Genomic DNA, 21282 nt, shown 5'->3' on the forward strand with positions numbered 1-21282 from the left:
GACTCGGTCGGTTCCTGGAGGTTTATTGAGACCTGGGCTCCCCACCCTGCTCCCCCTGCTCCCACCCGCAGGGCTTGTCCCGGCCTCCTCGGGGCGCCCACCTCCCCTGCCTGGGCCCGGGCGGTCTTGGGGTGCCCACTGGCCAACTGGCCGTTCAGGGCGGGCAGCAGCTCGGGGGGCATACGGCCTTGCGCTCGGGGCACTGGGACAGGCAGGCGGGGGGAGCTGAGGGTGGGATGGGGTTGGGGGTCTGCAGTGCTCACCGCGGGGGGAACAGGTTGGGGACAGGAGACGCTCCTTGAACAGCCAGAGGGAGCCCTGGGGTACGGTCACGAGGGCTGGACGGAGGAGTCCACCATGAGGAAGCGCCGAGGGGGTGCGGCCCCCGGCTCCCGGCCTGTGCCCGGGCTGGGAGGCCATGCTTCCAGCAAAGCCTCGGGCGGCTGCAGCAGCACAGCCCCCAGGCCGGGACAGACGGACACTTGGGGTAGCCTGGGTCGGCCCTGACTCAGAGCTGCTGGGCCCTGTGAGGCTGGAGCCAGGGGAGCAGAACCAGCCCCCTTTAGGGGCTCTGGCCTTGCAGGGGGCACAGGGAGCACGAGGGGGGTGCCTGGAGCCACTGGGGGGTGCCCGCGGGGACCGGCCCCTCAGGTGCGGCGGATTTTCATCTCCGTGCGCTTGAGGGAGTAGTAGAAGCCCTTCCACTGGGCCCAGTTGATGCCGTTGGCGTAGGAGAGGTGGGGGCCGCCCAGGTAGAAGCCGTTGAGGTTGGCGAAGTGGCAGCTGCGGAACCAGAAGGCCCCCGAGGAGAGGGCCGCACAGTTCTGCACAAAGAGGTCCTGGTCCCGGTCGAAGGTGGAGAACTTCTGGCCACTGTGGTAGGACAGGGAGTCACCTGGCGGGGGGCGGGAGGGGACACCATGAGGGACACTGCAGGGCCTCCCCGGGCTGCCAGCCCCTGCCTGCACCCCGGCAGCCCCCCTCAGCTGGCGAAGCGGGGGGCACCTGCACCGCCGTCCTCGAAGCCCGCCACGTGGAGGGTGTAGCCGTCCTCCTCGGCGCTGATGGCGTTGGGGGAGATGGAGAAGTCGACGTACTTGGCGAAGGCCGTGTTGTTCTCAAAGTCCTCCAGGTCCACACGTAGCTCGTACTTCTGCTTCAGGGTCAGCAGGTGGACGTTCTGCAGCCCTGGGGAGGAGGCGGAGGGTGGGCAGCGGGGCCCTGGCTTGGGGGCACCCCCAGCCAGCCCACCCGGCCCCTCCTCGCCTTACCCAGCCAGTACTCCCCGTCCGCGCGGCCGAAGCCCAGCTTGTAGTCGTTCCAGCCCCGGAAGAAACTCACTGAGCCGTTGAATCTCTTCTGGAACACCTGAGCCGAGAGGAGCGGGTCACAGACCCTCCCGGACCCGGTGACACGGAGACCGTTGTGTTCCGGGGGTGCCAGGGGTGAGCCATGTGACTGTGGGCGAGTTGCTCCGCCACTCTGGCTCTGTGCGTCCTCCGTCACTCACCCCCCGTCCTCCCCAGGGTGGTCGTGAAGCTTAAATGCATCAGACCCCCTCAAGCCTCCCAGCATCAAGTGTTAGCAGCTGCCCCAGGCCGGGCAGTAGGGACCCTCTGCCTCCCAGGGCTCTGCCCCCCACCCCCCACTCACCGTCCACTTGCCACCCTCAGTGGTCATGTCACAGAAGACGGGCAGGGGCACACTGGGGCCTGAGGGGTAGATGAGGTACACACCGTCTGCCTGGTAGCCCTGGGCGTAGATGTCGTCGCAGTCCAGGGGCTGCTGAAAGCAGGCCTTCTCCAGAGCTGGGGGGACAGGGCAGGGGGGTGCTGAGGTGGACCGGACCCCCCCATGTGTGCGGGGCTCCCCCAGGTCATCTCATCCACCCACCCCATCTTTAGAAGGGGAAACTGAGTCCTGCAGAGCTGGGGCTCACTCCTGAGGCTGAACCCCCAGGAAGGATGGCTAAGAACAGCCTGTCCACCCAACCCAACTGCAGGGCCGCAGCTGTGGATGTGGGGGCTGCTTACCATCTCCCCGGATCCCGGACACCTGGGGGGAGCAGTGGGGTGCAGAGAGGAGAAGCAGCAGCGGCACAGCCAGGAGGGCCTGGGGGAGGAGATTGGGGTCACTGCAGCGCCCCCACTTCCTAGCCCAGAGACCCCCCCCCACCCACACACCCACTTCTTTGCATTTGCTCCAGATTGCACACCCCCCAGCCCCTCTGCCTGTCCCCCTTTTCCTTTTTTCTTCTGGGATGGGGTTGGCACCCCCCTAAGTTTCAGGGTTCCCCTAGAGCGAGAGACCCCCCTGTGCCTTTCCCACCCCTTTTGGCCAGGGTCCTCTCCCAGCGCCAGAGGAGCCCCCGGCCCTGCCCGGTACCTTCATGTTGCTGATCCGCACGGAGGGGCCTGTGTCTGCAGCCCCGGGCTGCACCGCCCAGTTATGTGCTGGGCCCCCGGCCAGCCCCGGCCCCGCCCCGAGCGCAGGCGCCCCTCCTCTCCCCTCCCTCCCCGCCTTACCCCCTCCTCTCCCCTCCTCTCCCCTCCTCTCCCCTCCCTCCCCGCCTTACCCCCTCCTCTCCCCTCCTCTCCCCTCCCTCCCCGCCTTACCCCCTCCTCTCCCCTCCTCTCCCCTCCTCTCCCCTCCCTCCCCGCCTTACCCCCTCCTCTCCCCTCCCTCCCCGCCTTACCCCCTCCTCTCCCCTCCCTCCCCGCCTTACCCCCTCCTCTCCCCTCCTCTCCCCCACCCCCTCCCCCGCCCCCCAACCAGGGCAGGCAGCGCCCGGGGCCCACCTGTGTCTCATTAGCGCCGCACGTTGACTCCCCGCTGGCTCCAGCTGCGCCTGGATCCGCTCCACGACCCCCTCCCCCACCCCGCTAGACCCGGGGCCCCCCAGGTCCCCCAGCTGGCCCCAGCCCGTCCCCGATGGCCTTCCCTGCAGACATCTGTTTATTTTCTGCCTCTCCTTCCCTGGCCCGTGTTTGATCAGCCTTTTTCTGAGGGGTGCGCTTGGGTTCTGGGCGGGGGGGGGGGGCCCGCCCCGGGTTGGGGGGGGTGGAAGACTGGGGGTGGGGGGACTGCAGCGGAGAGAGCAGGGGCCAGGCCGTCTCCTGGCAGGGCTGAGGCATAGCTGAGCCGTGAGCACACAAGCTCCCCGGCCGCCCGCTCCAGCCAAGGCCCCTCCAGCCGCCCCAGCCCGGCCCCTCAGCCCCCTCCTTCCCCCTTCACGAAATCTCCTGGCCCATTGGTCTGGCTCTCTGCACACGCGTGCGCACACGCGTGCACACACACACACACACACACACACACACACACACACACGTACTGGGGCCTCTCTTGTTTCCCTGCAAACCTTTCTTCCAAACCCCCTGCCTCGGCACCCCACCCCCCACCTACCGCAGGCTCTTCACATCCCTCCAGGGCCCCTGAACCCTTCTCCTTTCCTCAGCTCTGAGCACCCATCACTTCCTTTCCTGCCCTCGCCTGCAGCCCCGGGTGATCCTGTCTGCCTGTGGGGGGTCCCTGCCCCTCCCGTCCACGCTCTGCTCTCCTTGGAGCCCTGGTGCCCCTCACCAGGGGAGCTCACCGTTCAAGCTCTTCGCAGCCCTACCTGCTTTCAGTCTCCGCCCTGAGCCTTTCACCCCCTGCCTAGAACTTTTGGTGGCTCCCCATGGCCTTGGGCCAAGGCTGAATGTCTCACCTTGGACAGGAAAGGAAATTCAAGTCTGGCTCTGGTCACCCTGGGGCCTGGTCCCTTGTTACTCTTGACTATAAACTGCCATCTGGCCATGCCAGACTTTGCCTGGCGCTGCCCCTGTGTGGCCCGCTTGTCTCTCCTTTCTGCAGGCCCAGCACCCACCACAGCCCAGCACAGAGCAGGCTGCAATGACCACCTTCATTAGCTGAACACTCGTATTTGGGTACCTACTACGCGCTACAGTTTTGCTAGCTGCTGGGGGAATGGCACCCGTCCCCGAGGCATGGCAAACACAGGCTTTAGGCCATAAATTACACATGGACGTGTGCCTGGAAAGGACGTGTATCGGATGCGTGAACAAGTGAAACACTCAGAGGTCTGAAATAAGAAAGCTGCTTTGGCTCAGGCCCCCCTCCCGGCTCCCGCGTCGTTGAGCCCCGGCCCGCCTTCTTAACTTGGGTCTGTAATTGCTGGCAAGAGCAGCCTCTGTTCATATTTGTGCCTTGTCTGGCGGTCCTGGAGCCAGGCTGCTGGATTTAAATCCAGGTTCTGCCCCCTATTTGCTGTGTGACTTTGGACAAGTTGCCTAACCTCCCTGTGCCTCCATTTCCTCCTCTGTAAAAGGAGGATTACGAGACTAGCTCCTTCGTAGGGGTGCAGAAGGATTAAGTCATGGAGAGCAAGTGCTGCAGCGGTGCCCACAGTTAGTACCTGTTTAGTAAATGTTAGCTGTCATCTTCATAAACACTGCTGTTCGTATATGAACGGGTTGTCTGCAACATGCCTCTTACCCTTGTCTGTGGGAGAGATTATTGGCTGCCTCTCAATATCCATTGCTTCCATTAGTTCTGCGTAGTAAAGAGTCTAGTTTTTAGCTGGGCTCGTTGTCCAGCCTCACCTCTGTTCTGTTTGCAAACAGAAATGTTGTAAAGGTAGGCTGCTAGTCATGCTTCATCCTGCCCTCTGTCCTGCGCTAGACACAATGTCTGGAGCTCTGGCCGCCACTCTGGGCAGTGAGGATTGGGACCTCGGGGTGGGGGTTGTCTATCAGAGAGGAGCTGGGTCCCTTGGCTCCATGAGGCAGGCCCACTGAACAGCCCAGACTGCCCTTCTCGAGGCTTCTTTTATTTGAAAGAGAAAGAAACTTTTAACTAGTTTAAGCCTGTTTTTTTTTTTCCTGCTAATGCTGGTTGAATCTAATTACGTATTTCACTTTTCATCGAATGCCAGCTAGCTTTAGCACAAGACAACCAAAAGGAAAATAATGAAAAATTCAGCCATCAAAACAATAAAATGTGTCCTAAAGTCAAGTGTCAAAGACTTAGAGAAGAAATACAACCAGGATTTTTAAAAAAGCAAATTAAAGCAACGAGGTATCCTATTTTGCCTTTTAAATTCACACAGCAAAACAGGCATGCTTGCTCGCTGGAGGTGGTTGGGAGTTAGTTTAATGACTGTGGGAGAAAAGATTGGTGATACGTACCAAAAGCTGGTAACCCTTCTTTGAAGATACTGTCTGAAGACAATAATCCAACGTATTTGAAAAGGGCAGCGTATTATTGGACGCTCCTTGTTGGCTTCCCGGTGTGGGAACCCCCTTCCCGGGGTGGGGAATTTCCCCCTCGCTTTCCCCCTCGCTTTCCCCCTCGCTTTCCCCCTCGCTTTCCCCCTCGCTTTCCCCCTCGCTTTCCCCCTCGCTTTCCCAGGCTCCCTTGCAGCAGGTGGAGGGCACATGCCCTGCTCGGCCCATCACATGCACCACCTGGGCCTCATCTCGGGAGCCAATGATCGAAGAAGCAGGACACGAGAAATCCATTCTCGGGGTGGGTAGGGGCAGCAGCCTCTGGGGTCTGGGGTCTGGGGTCTGGGGTCTGGGGTCTGAGGTCCCTGGCCGTGGCTGTAGCATCCCTGCTGGGCCAGCTCTTGTGTTGCTGGCCATGGCTCAGGCTGCAAAGCCCCTGATACTGGTGCTCAGCACCCCCGGCCACTGCCAGCTCTCTTCTTACGAAGACCCCCGACAGATGCGCAGAAGCTGTTTGTACCAGGGCTCTTTTATTTTGCCAGCAAAGGACACCAACTCTGACTGGCGTTGCCGGATGGCTTTCAGGGGCTCAGAGATTGCTGGAGGTGGAGCATAACTGGGCTGGGGTAGGGGTGGCGTCAGTGGTTGTCCCAAAGTGGGAGCGTCTAGCTTTGTGTGCTCAGAATCTGAATTCCGGGTCCTGGGTCCGGGCACCCAGCCCATTGGCCTTCTTGGGTTATTTTGCCCTCCCCCTCGGCACGGGGCACGCGCTCAAGTCTTTCATTTGCGTCCCCACCCGGCCACCCTCCCTCCTGCTCTGTGCCTGAGACGGGCTCCCTGGCCCTCTTCCTTCTGACTGGGTCCAGCAGAGGGCTGTGGGGACGGAGCAGCGTGGGGTCAGGACATCGCCGGCCCTCCCCGCGTGTCCCTGCAGGCTGGCCTGGGCCTGGGCCTCGGCCTCGTCCCGGAGCCTCGACTCGTCACGTGGCCTGCTGCAAACCTCCCCGTCCCCCGTGGGTGTAACTGCATCCTCCTCCTGCCCAGTCTCGGTTTGGCAGAGCTGCTATGACAAATGCCACGCAGCGCAAAGGCTTAGACAACAGGGATTTCTCGGCTCACAGTCTGGAGGCCGGAGGAAGTCCGACGTCAAGCTATCGGCAAGGTTTGCCGTCTCCCGGCGTCTGTGGCATCCTGGTGCCAGCTGTGGGTGATCCTTGGGGCTCCTTGGCGGCACCTCTGCCTCCTGCACATGGCGACATCCTCTCCTTTCTGACTTCCGTGCCTTTGGTTCTCTTTATAAAGCTCTGGCAATGTGGATTAAGACCCCAGACCCACCCTTACTCGGCCGCATCTTATCTAATAATGCCATCTTCAAAAGGCCCTGTTTACTTGTGGATCCGTGTTGGTGCATAGTGAGATTTAGATCATGAGTTCTGGGGATACATAAGTCAATCTGCCACAAGCCCCTTCGGGTCTAGGGGTGGTAACAGCTCTGAGGTCACCAGCCTGGACAAGTGACCCCATTTCCCTGCTCATACTTTGTGAAGAGCGTCTTTATTAAATTCTGCTCAGTTCCTTCTCATCTGAGTGTTCTCTGCTGCCTGACGTGCTGCTGACGACAGCCCAGCACCCCCCTCGGTATCTGCTGGGAAAGAAGCGGTTCCAGCAGAGGGGGCATCCAGGAGAGAACCCAGTCCAGACCCTCTCTGCTACCCACCTCATCGTTTGTGCTGTGACATCGTAAAAGCCCGATGGCTCAGTAAGGTCTGTCTCCTGGTTGTGAGCTTGGCAGGACTCGTCAAAGGCTCGAGGAAGGAAACGCAGCAGCCTTCTGTTTAGAGCCTGGCTCGAGCAGAACCCCTGTGCCCGGGTGAGGGGCGCGCTGGCTGCCTCCTGCCCTCCCTGCTCCACCCTCCAGCTGTGTGGGGGGCCTCGACGGGCTCCCAGGCCCCACCCGAAGGAGCTCAGAAGGTGGGAGGAGACAGAGGTCGGGGCACCCCTTCCCTTACTCCCGACCCATCTGGCTCTGCAGATTGGGGCTAGCTGTGCCCACCTCCCCCGTCCGACGGTGCCGCAGCCCCTTCACCAGCTCTGGTGACGCCACAGCTGCCCCTCGCCCCTTCTAGCCCGGGGAGGCAGTGCCACCCACCATGGTTAGTCTAGGGCTCCATGACACCCCAAGTCCGTGGTCCCTTCGTTAAATTCTCCCTAAAAAAAGAACAACATACAAACACCAGCTGAGTCTGCCTTTGTTTCCTGTGGTTCCCTTCCTGTTGTGGGGGCTTCCTTGGGTTGCTTTTGAAAGCACAGCAGTCTGGGGAAAGGGGTGTTTTCCCTTGTCTTGGACACTGGGTGACAGGACCCCACATTCTCTCAGCAGGACTTTCCAGGGGGTGGGGTGTAGGTTGACTCACGTACCCCATTTAGGCAGCTTAATCTAAACAGGACCTCCAGGAGATGTCACGTTTGGTTTAGGTGTGACTCAGCTGAATGAGGGTGGGTCTTAGCCCAGAGTACCAGAGACCCCACAAAGAGAAAGAAACTGGAAGCCAGAGCAAGAGAAGGCCTTGGAGCCGGAAGCCAGTGGAACCCTGAAGAGAAAGGAGAAGCCAAGGCTGCGAGGTGCGCGGCAGGCCAAGGAGCCCCCGCAACCGCCGGCAGCCAGCTCTGCCGGAGAGCTTCAGGCTTTGGAGAGAAGGCATCGCACTGCCGACGCCTCGGTTTTGGACTTTTCCTAGCCTCAAAACCAGAAGCCAGTGAGCTCCCGTTTTTGAAGGCAGCCCGCGGTGTGGTGCTGGTCGCGTGTGTGCAGAGCTGGCAAACCGAAGGGCTGCACTCCGCACTGCTCGCCAATTATCCAGCCTCGGCAACCCACCTTCAGCGCGGGCTAGAGGAGGCTGAGAAGGGGAGATTTTGAGAGAACCCGAAGGAAGTGAGAACACCTAGCAAAGGGGGTGTCCCCCCAGCCCAAGCCGGGTGAGGGGGCTCCAAGAGAGATGGGGGCACCTGCCAGAGGGAGAGACTGGCTGAGCCTCTGTTGCAGTTTGCTAAAGCTGCCATTATGCAAAATACCAGAAATAGATGGGCTTTTATAAAAGGGGTTTATTAGGTTACAAATTTCTAGTTCTAAGGCCACCAAAGCATCCATACTAAGGCATCAACAAGAGGACACCTTCACTGGAGAACGGCCGATGGTGTCCAGAACACCTCTATCAGGTGGGAAGGCATGTGGCTGGCGTCTGCTGGTCCTTTGCTCCTGGGTTCCATTTCAAAATGGCTTTCTCCAAAATGTCTCTGGGCTTCTGTCTCTCTTAGCTCCTCTCTCTCAGCTCCTGTGTGTCCTTGCTTGTTCTCCCAGGGCATTTCTCTCTAAGCATCTGGGGGTCCCCTTGTTAGCTTCTCTGGGGCAAACTTTGGGTGTCGTCTCTTAGCTCAGCATCTCCAAACATCCTTCCATCTGCATCTCCAAGCATCTCCAAGAGTCTGGGTCTGTATCCACTCTCAGCTTCTCCCAAGGGCAAACTCTAGATTGCATATCTTATCTTCTCTCCAAAATGTCCCTCTCAGCTCCTCTGAGCTCTTTCTCTCCGTGAGCCCTCTTAAAGGACTCCAGTAAACTAATCAAGACCCACCCTGAATGGGCGGGGCCCGCGCAGACCTCCATGGAAATATTTCAATCAGAATTCTCACTCACAGTTGAGTGTGTCACATCTCCATGGAAACATTCAATTAAAAAGTTTCACCCCACAAGATTGGGTTAAAAGATCCTGGCTCTCCTGGGGTCCATAATAGCTTCAAACTGGCATGGCCTCTGAGACCCATGTGCATTCCCAAAGGCCGCTACTGCAGTCGAGTGGAGAGAACATTTTGAAGATGACAGGGTGGGTGTGGGGGTCATAAAAAGCGGGGGTGAGGTGGAATTACTTTGAGTGTCTGGGCCCTGCAGGACCCCCCGCCCACCCTGATGGAGCATGGGATGCTGGGTCCGGGCAGGGGCTGACAGAGGATTTGTCCCACACCCAAAGCCCATTTACCAGGGCACGAGGGGTCACTGCTTCAAACGGGTAGAGTGGGGCCCAGAAACCTTCCCACTCTCCCCTGATCCATCCATGGGGCCCACTGGGCCTTGAGGGACCCCCATATCCTCATCCCCTTTAGTACTGCCTCTGAGCAGAAATGCTGGACCTTGGCCACAGGCAGCCACGGCTCACACTGTGAGGAGGGGGTCCCGTGGGCGGGTCTCCCACATTCTGGAACAGGTGCAGGTGTGCAGGAGAAGGCAATGTTCCCAGATGCAGGGAGACCTCCTGTGGGATTTTTTTTTTTCAAGGTTAGTAAGACCATTTTATTTCTTAAGCTGAGTAGAGGATAAGAGGTACTGGACAAATGGATATTGATTTTATGTTTCCTTAAACTGGACACACACACACACTTTTGTATATTTCATCATTAAAAGAGCATAAATACATGTGGGTATCTGCATAGAAAATTTATGAAAAGACACACAAGTAACTATTACACAAACGTAAGCTTCATGAACATTGTTTTTTGATGTGTTCACAATACCCATAAAAGCTGCTGACACAGGAGAGTCTCAATATTTATTGAATGCAAAAGTAGTAAGAATAATAAAAAGCACAATAAAATTAATCAGGACTTATTTTGTGATCAACACCTTACCGGGCCACTTTACCTGTTACCTAAAACTTAATCCAGAACTCTGCAATTTGTTTTTATGCAAACTTAGAGAATGCATTTTTTAAAATTTAGTTTTATTGAGATATATTCACATACCATACAGTCATCCATGGTGTACTATCAGCTGTTCACAGTCCCATCATATAGTTATGCATTCATCACCCCAATCTATTTTTGAACATTTGCCTTACATCAGAAAGAATCAGAATCAGAATAAAAAAATAAGAGTAAAAATAGAACACCCAAACCACCTGGCCCATCCTACCCTATTTTTCATTTAGGTTTCATCCCTGTTTTTCTACTCATCCATCCATACACTGGATAAAGGGAGTGTGATCCACAAGGATTTCACAATCACACTGTCACCCTTGTAAGCTACATTGTTTTACAATTGTCTTCAAGAGTCAAGGCTACTGGGCTGGAGTTTGGTATTTCTCCTGCAGGATTTTTGCAACCACTCCCTTTTGTCTTCAACTGCTGTGCTGTGTGCAATTGATCTGAGAATGGATACACAGATCTTGCTTCATACACAGTCAGCTCATTATCTTCTGACCCCAACCCCAAAGAGAAAGGGGAAAATCCATTAGGCGGAGCATGTCAGGGAGTTCACAGAACTGAAAACAAGGGAATTTGGCCAAGGTTTTGGCAAGAATAATCTGTGACTGGGCATTTCCATTTTGGGGAATTATCCTTGTGGAACAGACTTAGAACTGGGGAGGAGCACGCCGGGTTCTCAGCTTCGGAGCTCTGTGTGCACCTGCAGGCGCCTGAAAGATCCAGCCGCCAGGCGCACGAGGAGCTCCTGCCCTCCTGGGGCTGCGGACCCTTGCTCAGACCCCCACCTCCCTGTCCTCCCAGCTCACCTCCCAGCCAGCAGGACAAGGACCTGAAGCTCTCCTTTCCCGTGGGGTTGGAAAACCCCTGGGGCTCCCAGGAGTGTGGGAGCAGAACCGGCTTCAGGCTCCAATCCTTCCACCTTTCTAGCCTCAGTTTCTTCATTTCTCAAATGCAAAGAACAGTGCCTACAGCACGAAATTATTTAGAATAAAAGGAAGTGTGCAAATCATCCGGGCCTTAAACCTGGTGGGCTCGTCTCTCACATTTATTTTCCTCTCCCTCTCAAACCCACTAAAAAGACAGTAAAGGAATGTAAAAAGTTGTTAAGTCCCCAGAAGTCCTGCTCTGCCAACTTCTGTTTGTTTATTTGTGTATGAGGTAAAAAAATAAACCTCCATTTGGTAGTGCTGCTGTGTCAGGTTTTCTGTTCTGTTCGGCAGAGCCTATTTCTAAAGGATAGATCATCCATGGTGAGGCCAAGCCCCAAGTGTGCCCACAGAGCTTCCAAATGGGATCTTGGAGTCCCCACCCCTCGCCAAATATGAACAAATCAGCAAGTGTTTGAAGCTTTCTTCAAACAAAAAAAAGGGAGACCAAGACAAACCAGGAGGAAGTAGAGATAATGCAGGAAACAGTAGAAAAATTCACTGATTATAATTTATATCCTCGAAGAAGTAAGAAAAGATTTGCATCCATAAAACAACACCCCCCCACAATTACATGCTATTAAAGAGGATCAGTTGTTAAATTGTACACTTAAAATGGGTGAATTTTATGATATACAAATGATATCCCAATAAAGCCTTAAAAAAGGAACAACTGGAAAATAAAAAATATGGCTGCTTGTTGTTTAAGTCAGTAGAGGCGCTGGCCATTAAGGATGTGCTCCAGAAATTAGAATTAAAAACACAGAGACCAAAAATGGCAGAGAAAAGTTACATCCAACTAATAACTATCAGAAAGAGAACAGAGAAAATGGTAGGGAAGAAACAGCCAAAGAAGCAATCGAGGAAAACTTTCCCAGAACTGAGGAATGCAAACCTCCAACTGAGAAGGAGTCACTAGGTGGTCAGCACAGCTGAAACTGAAAGACCCACCCCGGGGTTTTCCAAACCTCGGGCCGGGGACTGCTGTTTTTCAATAGAGCGCCTTTTGGTACCAATTTTTCCCAACTATGTACATGTATTCATTTGGTTATTTTTTTAAACCCTCTAATCTGTACAATTTCTCCCTAATATACAGTGTCCACACAGCTTACACAACAAAATAAAATCAAGCGCCTCACTTACATAAATCCCGGTGGTGGGTAGGGGAGAGAAGTTTCTATCTCAACATGTCCTAAGCGCAATCCTTCAAGATAAGCTTGGACTTCCTAGCCTGGAGCTCAGTGCTGTCCCCAGCTCCCCACTGTCTCTTCTCTGGGTCTCTCCCTGAGTTCCACCAATGGAACTTGCCCCAAACCACGAGAAAGTGGGGAGACACACCAAAGCCCTCCCAACTACCCCCCTTTCTGCGGAACGTGGAGGGTGTGAAAGAATGTGTTCTCTGCCACAAATCTCTTGGAGATGTGGTCTTGAAGCCTGTTACCATCTCCCCAGCTCGACCATCTCGAAGGCCCTATTCAAACCTGCAACTCCCACCCGCCTTCCCTGCTCAAGTTACGTAATTTTTGTGTGTTTGTCCTCTAGCTCCACGAAGGCTGGAGAGCCGGGTGTCTTGCTCATGGCTGCAAATACAGGAGGTGAGGGGTGCTTAACACACCCTAAGCAGGGCAGAAATCGATGAATGAATGAATGAGTGTGCAAAGAAAGGCTGCTGACCAAAAGAGCCACTGAAATACAGGAAGATGTTCTTCCTTTTGTCCTCCTTCTGCCGAACCAGGGAAGATTTCTCCCAACCAAGAAAATCCCAGGACCAGATGGCTTCGCTGGTGAGTTCTACCAAGCGTTCCAAGAAGAATTAGCACTGAGCCTTCTCAAATTCTTCACAAAAATATAAGAGGAGAGAACACTTCCTAACTCATTCTGTGAGGCCAACATCACCCTAATACCAAAGTCAGATAAACACAGCACAAGAAAAGAAAATTACAGACCAATATGCCTTATAAATACAGATGCAAAAATCCTCAGCAAAATACTTGCAAGCCCGATCCAAATGCACATTAAAAGGATTATGCACCAGGATCAAATGGGATTTATCCCAGGCAGGCAAGGGTGGTTCAACATAAGAAAATCAATTAGTAACACTACATAAATATAATGAAGGAAAGAAAACCACATGATCATCTCAACGGATGCAGGAAAGGCATTTGACAAAACCCAGTGCTCCTTTTTCATAAGAGCACTCAGGAAACTAGGAATGAAAGGAAACTTCTTCAACGTGATTAAAGACATGTATGAAAAACCCACAGCTAACATTATACCCAAAGGTGAACGACCGAAAGCTTTTCCCCCAAGATCAGGAACAAGACAAGGATGCCCGCTGCCACCACTGATATTCAACATGGTACTGGAAGTTCTCGCCAGAGCAATTAGGCAAGAAAAAGGCACCTCCAGACTGGAAAGGAAGAAGAAAAACTATGAATTCACAGATGACACTGTCCTGTAAACCTGTTTTAGCTGTCTTTCTCTGACACCCCCTTCCCAGGTGGAGATGCAGTTTAGGGTCCCTGCTCAGGCTCTGCTGACCCCTGGGGCTGGGGGCTCCTTTTCCTGCTGGGCGAGTGGGGGTTCCAGTCTCCCATGTGGTCCCTAGGACCCTGCAGGGTGGGCGAGTCGGGCTGAAAACCAGTGGGGTGAAATTCCAGTCTCCCCACTTGGCCTTGTCTGACACCACCTGGATGGGGGTACTGGGGCTCCCCGTTTCTGCCTGGCGTGGGAGGGAGTCTAGGCTCCTCACTCAACTTTTGCTGGCGCTGGTGGAGGGGGCCACAGTTTTGCTTTGTTTTTATCCTGTGGTTTTGGCTTGAGTTGAGTTTTCTGCTTTCCTAGTTCTTTGGCTCAAGAGAACAGGCTTTCCTTGGGGCTATGTTTTTGGTTTTGTTTTCTTTTTGTCTGTGCCAGTTGGTATTTCTGGGTTGTCATCGTCTTCGGCTCCAAGTCTGGGGTATATGTGGCAAAAAGAGAAGCCAGGGCCCTCACCACTGTGTAGTCCTCGGGTCCCAAAGCCCCACGTGCCCTGCCGCCTTCCCCCATCTCCAGAGTCTTCTCTTGAGTGTTCAGGGTTCTTGTTGTAACTCAGCTGAAGGAACGGGAAAACAAACGTACATCTGTTCCATCTTCCCAGAAGTGAAAGGAGCTTTGAAATTTCTCTGCAGTGAGGTATGACTCACAGTCAGTGAAGAGGACCGTCTCTGCACGCAGACACCTGCCACCATCGCCCACAGCAAGCTCTCCTGGCAGCCCAGCAACTCCCCTGCCCTCTGGCCGCCCCGGGGAGGAAGCGGGCAGCCGGGGCTCTCGGCACCGTCATCTATCTCTCCTGTCCGGGCACAGGGCTCGGGGGACCGTTCCCACAGTCGCTCTTGGCTGACCTCCCCCCTCCTCTTTGGCAATCGGGGTCGTCGGTCAAGAAGGAGCAGCTGGGGCCCTTCCTATCCTGCTGGGGAAAGTCTGCTCTTTCTTCGCCCAGACTCAGTTCTGGAATGCAGAAGCAAATCCAAACCTCTGCACCCCTCTGTCCTGACTCGTGGGGTCAGCTTTACTTTCCTGTTACCGAACCTCGCCCCACCGGGACTTGACCTTTGTTTCGTGCACAGACATGCTGACTGAGATTCCCAGGGCTGCCCTGCCAAAGCACCGTGGGGCAGGGGGCTTGTACGCCCGGAATTTATTCCTTCAGTTCTGGAGGCTGGACGTCCTGAAGCTCGGTGGCCGGGGGGGACACGCTGCCCCCGAAGGTTCCGGGCTGCCCCCTCTCCTGGCTCCTGGCCATGGCTTGCCGGTCACTGCGGCCATCGCAGGGCGTCCTCCCCCGGTCTTTCTCTGTGTCCAACTTCCCTCTCTAATACGGACAAGAGTCACATCAGATCGGGCGTGTCCTTGTCCGGGTCAGCCTCATCTTTAGTAACCTCTTCAGTGATCCTGCTTCCAAATAGGATCACATCTGAGGGGCCGTGAGTTAGAACTTGAACGTGTCTTCAGAGGGGATGTGATTCAAACTGTAACACATGCCACAGCGCAGATGGCGATGGGCATGATGACTGTGGGCTCGTGGCTCTGCCCAGCCCTGGACTGGGAGGCCGTGGGGGGGGCATCTGTTAGAGAGGGGGAAGCACTGAGTGTGTGTGCATGGGTGTGTGTGTGTGCATGGGTGTGTGTGTGTCCATGGGTGTGTGTGTATGAGGCAGGGTTGGAACCTGGAGGCCAGGCAGGCTCTGCTCTGAATCCCAGCTCTGCCACTTCACCGCCCAGTGGTGTTGGATAAGTCCCTGGGCAGCCTCAGTCTCCCTATCTGTAAAATGGGGCCCATGTTCCCTCTTTGAAGGGGCGTGGGGAGGCTTGGAGAGTGCACTGCACGGAGGACTCAGAGCGTAACGGGAGGAGCCGTAAACGCGTGTCAGTCACTGACAGATGTCCGTGGAGAACCGGGCTCCTCACCTGTGGGTGCCCGTCCTCAAGCCTGCCCTACGGTCCTGCTTCTGGGGAACCTCTTGGCTTTTTATTTGTCAGAGAAGAAGGGGCGAGGCATGGGGAGGGGTCCGAGGGCCGTGGCAGGGCAGGGCGCTCTGGGGCCATGGACGAGGGGCCCGCGCTGGCCTCCAGGGCCGGCTCACAGCTGGCACTTACTGACACCTGCCGTGTGCCAGGCTCTCCACAGTCTCACACTGGCCGTGCGGGAGGATTTCCCATCTTCGGTTTTCCTGTGAGGACACTGAGGCCGAGGAAGCCACCCGGCTCAGCAAGTCGGCAGAGCCAGGGTTGGAGCCCAGGCCTGCCTGGGGCTAAAGCCGGGGGGCTGCCTGGGGACCCTGCAACTTTGCCGGCCTGGTCGTGTTGAAGGATGGTCCGGCCCAGGTGGCCGGAGGAAAGCCACCCCCAGAGTCCAGGCCGCGCGAGCTCCGGGCTCCGTCCGTCTGACCACCCGCCCACCGGGCAGCTGCGAGGGCTGCCTCTCGTTTTGAAGAGGTTGGGGGGCCTGGGCCCAGCTGGGAAGTCTGCGGTGGGAAGCTGGCTGGCCCAGTCCTTGACTTCCTGGCTGCCCCTGGGTGCCCCAGCCCAGGGTTCTGGTGGGGGTTGGGGAGCAGGAAGGGCTGGTGAGGAAGGGGGGGGGTCTGCAGCCAAGTGCAGCTTCCGATCTGGGAGACGGGAGGTGATGCCTGAGGCCAAGGAGCCCCTCCAGAAGGGCACTTATGGGTCTTCCAGCTTCACTGACTTCCCCTCCAACGTCCTCTTCTGTCCCCCACATCCGGTGAGTGGCCCCCAGCCCGTCCACCCCGCTTCGTCTTGCTTTGCCAGCAAACCGTCCTGTGGGCCTGCTGGAAAGGCCCCGGAAGGAGGAGCAGCTCTGGGAGAGAATTGAAGGACAAGGAGAGACAGACTCTGCCGTGGCCACGGCTGGTGAGAGCTGCTTGCATCTGGGAAGAGGTGTTGGGGGTGAGGTCAGCGGTGGCCTGGGCTTGGGGGCTGGAGAGGGCAGGGAAGCTGGGGTGGCTTGGCAGGAGGAGTGGGGTGGAGCCCTGGGTTCGGGGTGGTGATGGAGGGAGGATGTTGCCTGCAGCGCTGGGGTGCCCGGCTCTGACCTCCTTCCTTCGTGTTCTCCCGGCCAGTTACCCCGCAGCTGGGTGAGGGCTGGGGTGGGGAGCGGCAGGGGGTCCGGGTCCTCCGGGGGAAGGATGGGCTCTGAGACTGCACAGGACCCCGCTGGCCGAGAAGGAGATGGGCTGGCGTGCTGCCACGTGGCCTGCACCACCCTTGCAGAGCTGGGGCGTTGGGGGGGGTCCCCAGGAGGACCAAGGGGCGAGGGCACTGCCCCATCCCACCGCCCTCAGGAAGCCCCCAGGCTGGGGAGGTGAGAGAGGGGCAGGGACACTCCCCCAGTGGGGCCTTCCAGTCTCACAGACCCACCTTCTGTTCACATATCTGGGAACTGGACCCCGAAAAGACCAGTGGCCTGTCCAAGGCCCCACAGCCTGCCGAGGCCGGGACCACCCAGAACTCAGGCCCCGGATTCCAACACTCGACACAGACTGGCCTTGGCTGATTTGTTTTTTTTTTCTCTCCGAGGCAAGGGGCTGCAGAGACCCAGCAAGACCACAGAAAGGTGGAGCACCTCGGCACTGGGGCCCGGCTGCCTGGGCTGGGGACCAGCTCCACCATGTCATAGCTGTGGGACCTTGATCCCTGTGCCTCGGTTTCCCTATCTGTAAAATGGGAGCCATCCAGTTCCTGCCTTGTAGGTGGTTTTGCTGAGGGTGCGCGAGTACACGTCCAGGGCACAGAACCGGGCTGAGTGCGGGCTGCATGCTGCACGTCCGGGTGGGAGGTGAGTAACATGAGTGTGTGTGTAGGCATGTGCAAGGCTCAGGGCCTTTTGCACACATGAGTGTTTGTGTTAATGTGAGAGTGTGTGGGCATGTGGGGGGTGTGCATGTGCAATTTGTATGAGGTATGTGAGCATATGGGTGTGTGTGTGGGAGTGGGTGTGTAAATCACACGAGTGTATGAAAATGTGCGTGTGTGCATGTCATTGGAGTGCGTACGCATGTGGGAGTGTTCTGACTCTGTGTGTGCGTGTGTGAATTTACATGGACAGATATGAGTGGGAGTGACCAGTGAGCACGCATGTGTGTGCACGTGTGTGTGTGCATATATGTGTGTGTAAAGCCACCTCTGCCCACATCAGGGGACCCAGAGCCTCCCCAAACAGGCCCCCAGTTGGGGAGACCACACTTTTGGCTCCTGAAGCTGGTTATTCTGAAAATGACTCTACCCCCAGCCTGGAAGCCGGAGCCAGAGGTCAGGAAGTCAGGAGGTCAGGGGGCAGGGGGCAGAGGGCAGCACCCGGATCTGGAAACCTGGTCCTGCAGAGCGGGCACGCAGGAGGAGGGCTGGAGGGAGAGCGGGCGCTGGGAGCTGCCGGTTTCGGGATCTGGAGGCGGAGGGTTGGCTTTGCCCTCAGCTGTGGGCTGAATGGGTGGCGGCAGGAAGCCGACTTCCCCGGGGCAAGAGGAGGAGAACCCCCCTGTGGGCTGATCCAGGGGCCACAGCCTGCCGGCCACTGCTCTGTGGGTTGGGGGAAACACCAGGACCCCTGCCCTGGGCCCGGACCCCATCCAAACACCAGTCATCACCATCCAGTGCAGGAGGTTTGGGACTGCATGGCTGAGATCCAAGGGGTGGGGCCCACCACAGACCCCTCCTGGGGCCACAGAACAGCGAGTGGTGCAGCGGGACAGCGGAGCACTGGGCCTTGGGGCTCCTGCGTCTGTGTTCCCCTGAGCAGGTGCACGTCCTGTAGGCAGGGACACTGAGCTGCCGATGGCGCGGAGCGAGTTGCTATTCCGTGCATTGTGGGAACCCAGCCTCAGGCACAACCGATGCTCCCAGCCCTTGACTGCTTTATTGCTTGCAGAGCACAAAGGATCCACAAGAGCAGAGCAAAGACCCTCCTTGGCCGGTGGCGGTCAGGGTCGGAGTGTGGAAGCTGCGCACATTTCTCCTGGTGTCGGAGATGAGGGGCACCTGCACCGGCTGAGAGCTGAGCTTTTATACATTCCTTGAGGTGAGGGCTCTGCTAACAAGCAAACTTTGTGCCCTGCAAGCAGCTGGGAACAGTAAGTTTTAATACCTCCCCCAGCTGCCTGTGGGGTCTTGCTAACCAGCAGGCAGCAGGAGGGGGAAAGGAGGGGTAGACGAGGCAGGGGGATGGCCGCTGAGGGTGTCCTTGACTTTCTCCAGCAGACAGCTGTGTTCCTGACACCTCTCACCTGGTCAATAAATGCATGTGGGGTGAGTGAATGGACAAGGATGAAGTGATGAATGAGTCTGTCTCTCCCCAGAACTCAGATTCACACCCGAATTCTAGGACCACCCAGCCTGCTGGCCCCTCCCTGTGAGCTCTGCCCCCTCTTGACCTTTCCACCTTGCAGGTCCACAACTGGCTTTTCTGTCCCTCTAAGTCCACAGGGACAAGTCGGGCTGGTCAGGATGCCATTGGGGACTGGCATGCCCTAATCCCAGTTAGAAAACAAGGAACTAGGGGGAGAGTGGTCCCTGTGCAGAAACGCTGGGGTCTGCAGGGGGTGCTTGCTTCTCCTTGCAAGGGGGCATTTCTGCCAGGCTCAGGAACTGTGCAAGCCTGGGGCCTCAGGACTTGGGGAGGCCTCACTCTCCTTCAAATCAAACACATTGAAACACGTGTACCCACAGCCCACATGGAACTATATTTTTGCCATAAATATTTTTGCGAGGATTTGTGTCATCTTTACGGTGTTGCATTTTGATAAGAACAAATTTATTGTACATGAGCATTTCATCACCACGATTTTCTCTGTCTTGGTCTCCGCCGACTCCCCAGAACCCAGCCTGGTGCTGAGCACTCAGTAGGCACTAAGTAAACACTTGTTGAGTCAGTGATGCCCACCTGGGGTGAATCTGTCTCTACAGACGATACAGAGAGCTGAGTTTCACCAGCCCACCAGGTATGGATGTAGTGGACATTGAACCAAGAAGGTAGTAATTTTGATTCTGAAGTTTTCTTTCTGTAGTTCAGAGTCCCTAACTTTTCCATCAGGTCTCGAACACCCCCATAGACTGTAGTCTCACTTGTAGACCCTGCCTCTAGGGAAGCATCTAGATGGAACAGGGCTGCCAGGCCTGGCCCATGGCTGGCTTCCCTGGGCAAAGGGTTCCCCTGGAAGCCTGGGGACATTGGGGGCGTCCAGAGAGCCCAGGAGCAGGCCTGGGGCTTTGCCCACGAGCACGGAGCTCCCAGGCTGGAGGAGCCTGGAGTCTCCCCTGTCTACACCCCTGCCCGGTCTGACCCTGCTGCATCTCCTGGTGTCTCAGGGCTGCCCCTGCAGCCTCGACACCCCCAGCCCCTCCCTGGCCTGTCTGCTCCCAGCCCTGCCCGGCTAACCCTTGCTCTATACAGCAGCCAGATGCAGCCACTGCTCTCACAGCTCAGGCCCTCTGGGTCACCGTCTCCAAGCTCTTAATAGTTGCATCTTGGAATTTCTGTTACTCAAGTAAAATCCGGTCAGAACACGGAGTATGCACTGGGGGCTTGGAGCTCCAGCTCACATGCATCCCACCTCCTATCACCTCCCTGGGGTTGGTGCTCGGTGTCCCCTGCACCCCCTGCCCACCTCTGTTCCATGACCGCTGCCCCCTCCACCTCGAGGTCTGAGCGTGGTTCAAGGGGGATGGACCCAGCAACCTGGGTGGGTGAGGTGGCACGGTCCCCTCTCCGGGCCGGCAATGCCCTGTCAGTTTGTGGAAACTTATGGGTGGGGAAGGGGCGGCCCCCGCTGAGCACATCCCACTGTGAGAGCTGAAATCCCTCAGCGTCGCCCATCTGTGGTGGGCCGGGGCGGGGGCCTGTGGGAAGGGGCGATTGGCTTCCCCACCCCTCGCAGGGGCCTTGTAGTTACCTTCTGTTCCGGGCGGCCCTCCCAGGACACCTGCTGACAACGTCCCAACCCTTCTCAGTTCCTCACCAGGTCCGCACGACCCGGCCTCGGCGCTGCCCGTCTCAGCAGCCGGGGGTCCTGCTCCCCTACTCAGGCCGCTTTTGGCCCTGGGCACCAGCAGGCAAAGCTCCCCGACCTCTCCACCAAGGGGTTTTCCAATGCCCCCCTGCCCCCATCACGGGGCTTTGTCTGTCTTGTCCCCAGATGAGCCCTGTGGTGCCTGGTGCTCAGCATTTGTGGACGGGCAAGCAGCTGTCCAGGTCTGCAACCCCCTCCTCTGCCTGGTGATGAGACCACGGCTCGGGGGACGCGCGGGGACAGACGGGAGCCTGCAACTCTGAGTCAGAAGCCGGCGACCACTCCCCTCCCCGGATGGACGACGCACGACTTGAGGGACCCCCCTTCTGCCACGGAGCCTCAGCGGGGACGTCACTCAGGCCTGCTCCCCCCGAGCAGGAGGCTCTGCTGCGGGGGTCCAGGGGAGGCAGGGCCGGGGGTGGGGCTTCTCTGGCTTTGGACCCAGTTGGTGTCAGCGGAGGGCCCGGGAGCTCCTGAGGGCAGGACCCCAGGCCGTGGGGAGTGAGGCTGGGGGGCTTCGGGGTGGAGATGGCTCTGAGCAGACTCCTAGGAGGCCGAGCAGAGGCAGCTCGGAGCAGAGGCTCAGAGGCAGGGACGGTGTGGGAGGAACGGACCCCGGGGAGAGAGTTTCTGGGAGCTCGTGGGAGTCAGTGAACCCCAGGCCTCATCATTTGGACTTTGACACAGCGGCAGTAGGGACACATGGAAGGTGTCGGAGCAGCCGAGGCCAGGCTGCATCCGGAGGGGGATCTGGCCATGCACTGGGGGAGTGGGTGGGAGGAGGCCAGGAGCTGGTCCAGGCCGGAGGGGCCG

At 57.3% G+C, this 21282-nt stretch overlaps 1 protein-coding gene and 1 long non-coding RNA gene across 7 annotated transcripts; one reads left to right on the forward strand and one right to left on the reverse strand.

Moving 5' to 3' along the window:
- Positions 1 to 7: 7 nt before the first annotated feature.
- MFAP4 (microfibril associated protein 4) lies at positions 8 to 2463 on the reverse strand. The gene is made up of 6 exons (XM_037808016.1): positions 2386 to 2463; positions 2034 to 2112; positions 1654 to 1808; positions 1272 to 1368; positions 1006 to 1188; positions 8 to 895 (listed from the first exon to the last, which is right to left on the reverse strand). The coding sequence occupies exons 1-6, from the start codon at positions 2389 to 2391 to the stop codon at positions 648 to 650; spliced, it is 768 nt and encodes a 255-aa protein (XP_037663944.1). The 5' UTR covers positions 2392 to 2463; the 3' UTR covers positions 8 to 647.
- A 13583-nt stretch (positions 2464 to 16046) lies between these two features.
- LOC119514384 lies at positions 16047 to 21279 on the forward strand. Of its 6 annotated transcripts, none has more exons than XR_005212807.1 (4): positions 16047 to 16169; positions 16985 to 17243; positions 18333 to 18482; positions 20596 to 21279. It is a non-coding gene; the product is annotated as an uncharacterized LOC119514384 (long non-coding RNA). The 6 variants fall into 6 exon arrangements; XR_005212806.1 differs by having other exon boundaries at positions 16053 to 16318; XR_005212805.1 differs by having other exon boundaries at positions 16053 to 16318; positions 16990 to 17243.
- Positions 21280 to 21282: the final 3 nt, after the last annotated feature.

Source organism: Choloepus didactylus, chromosome 18 (assembly GCF_015220235.1).
Source record: "Choloepus didactylus isolate mChoDid1 chromosome 18, mChoDid1.pri, whole genome shotgun sequence".
Classification (NCBI taxonomy): Eukaryota; Metazoa; Chordata; class Mammalia; order Pilosa; family Megalonychidae; genus Choloepus; species Choloepus didactylus.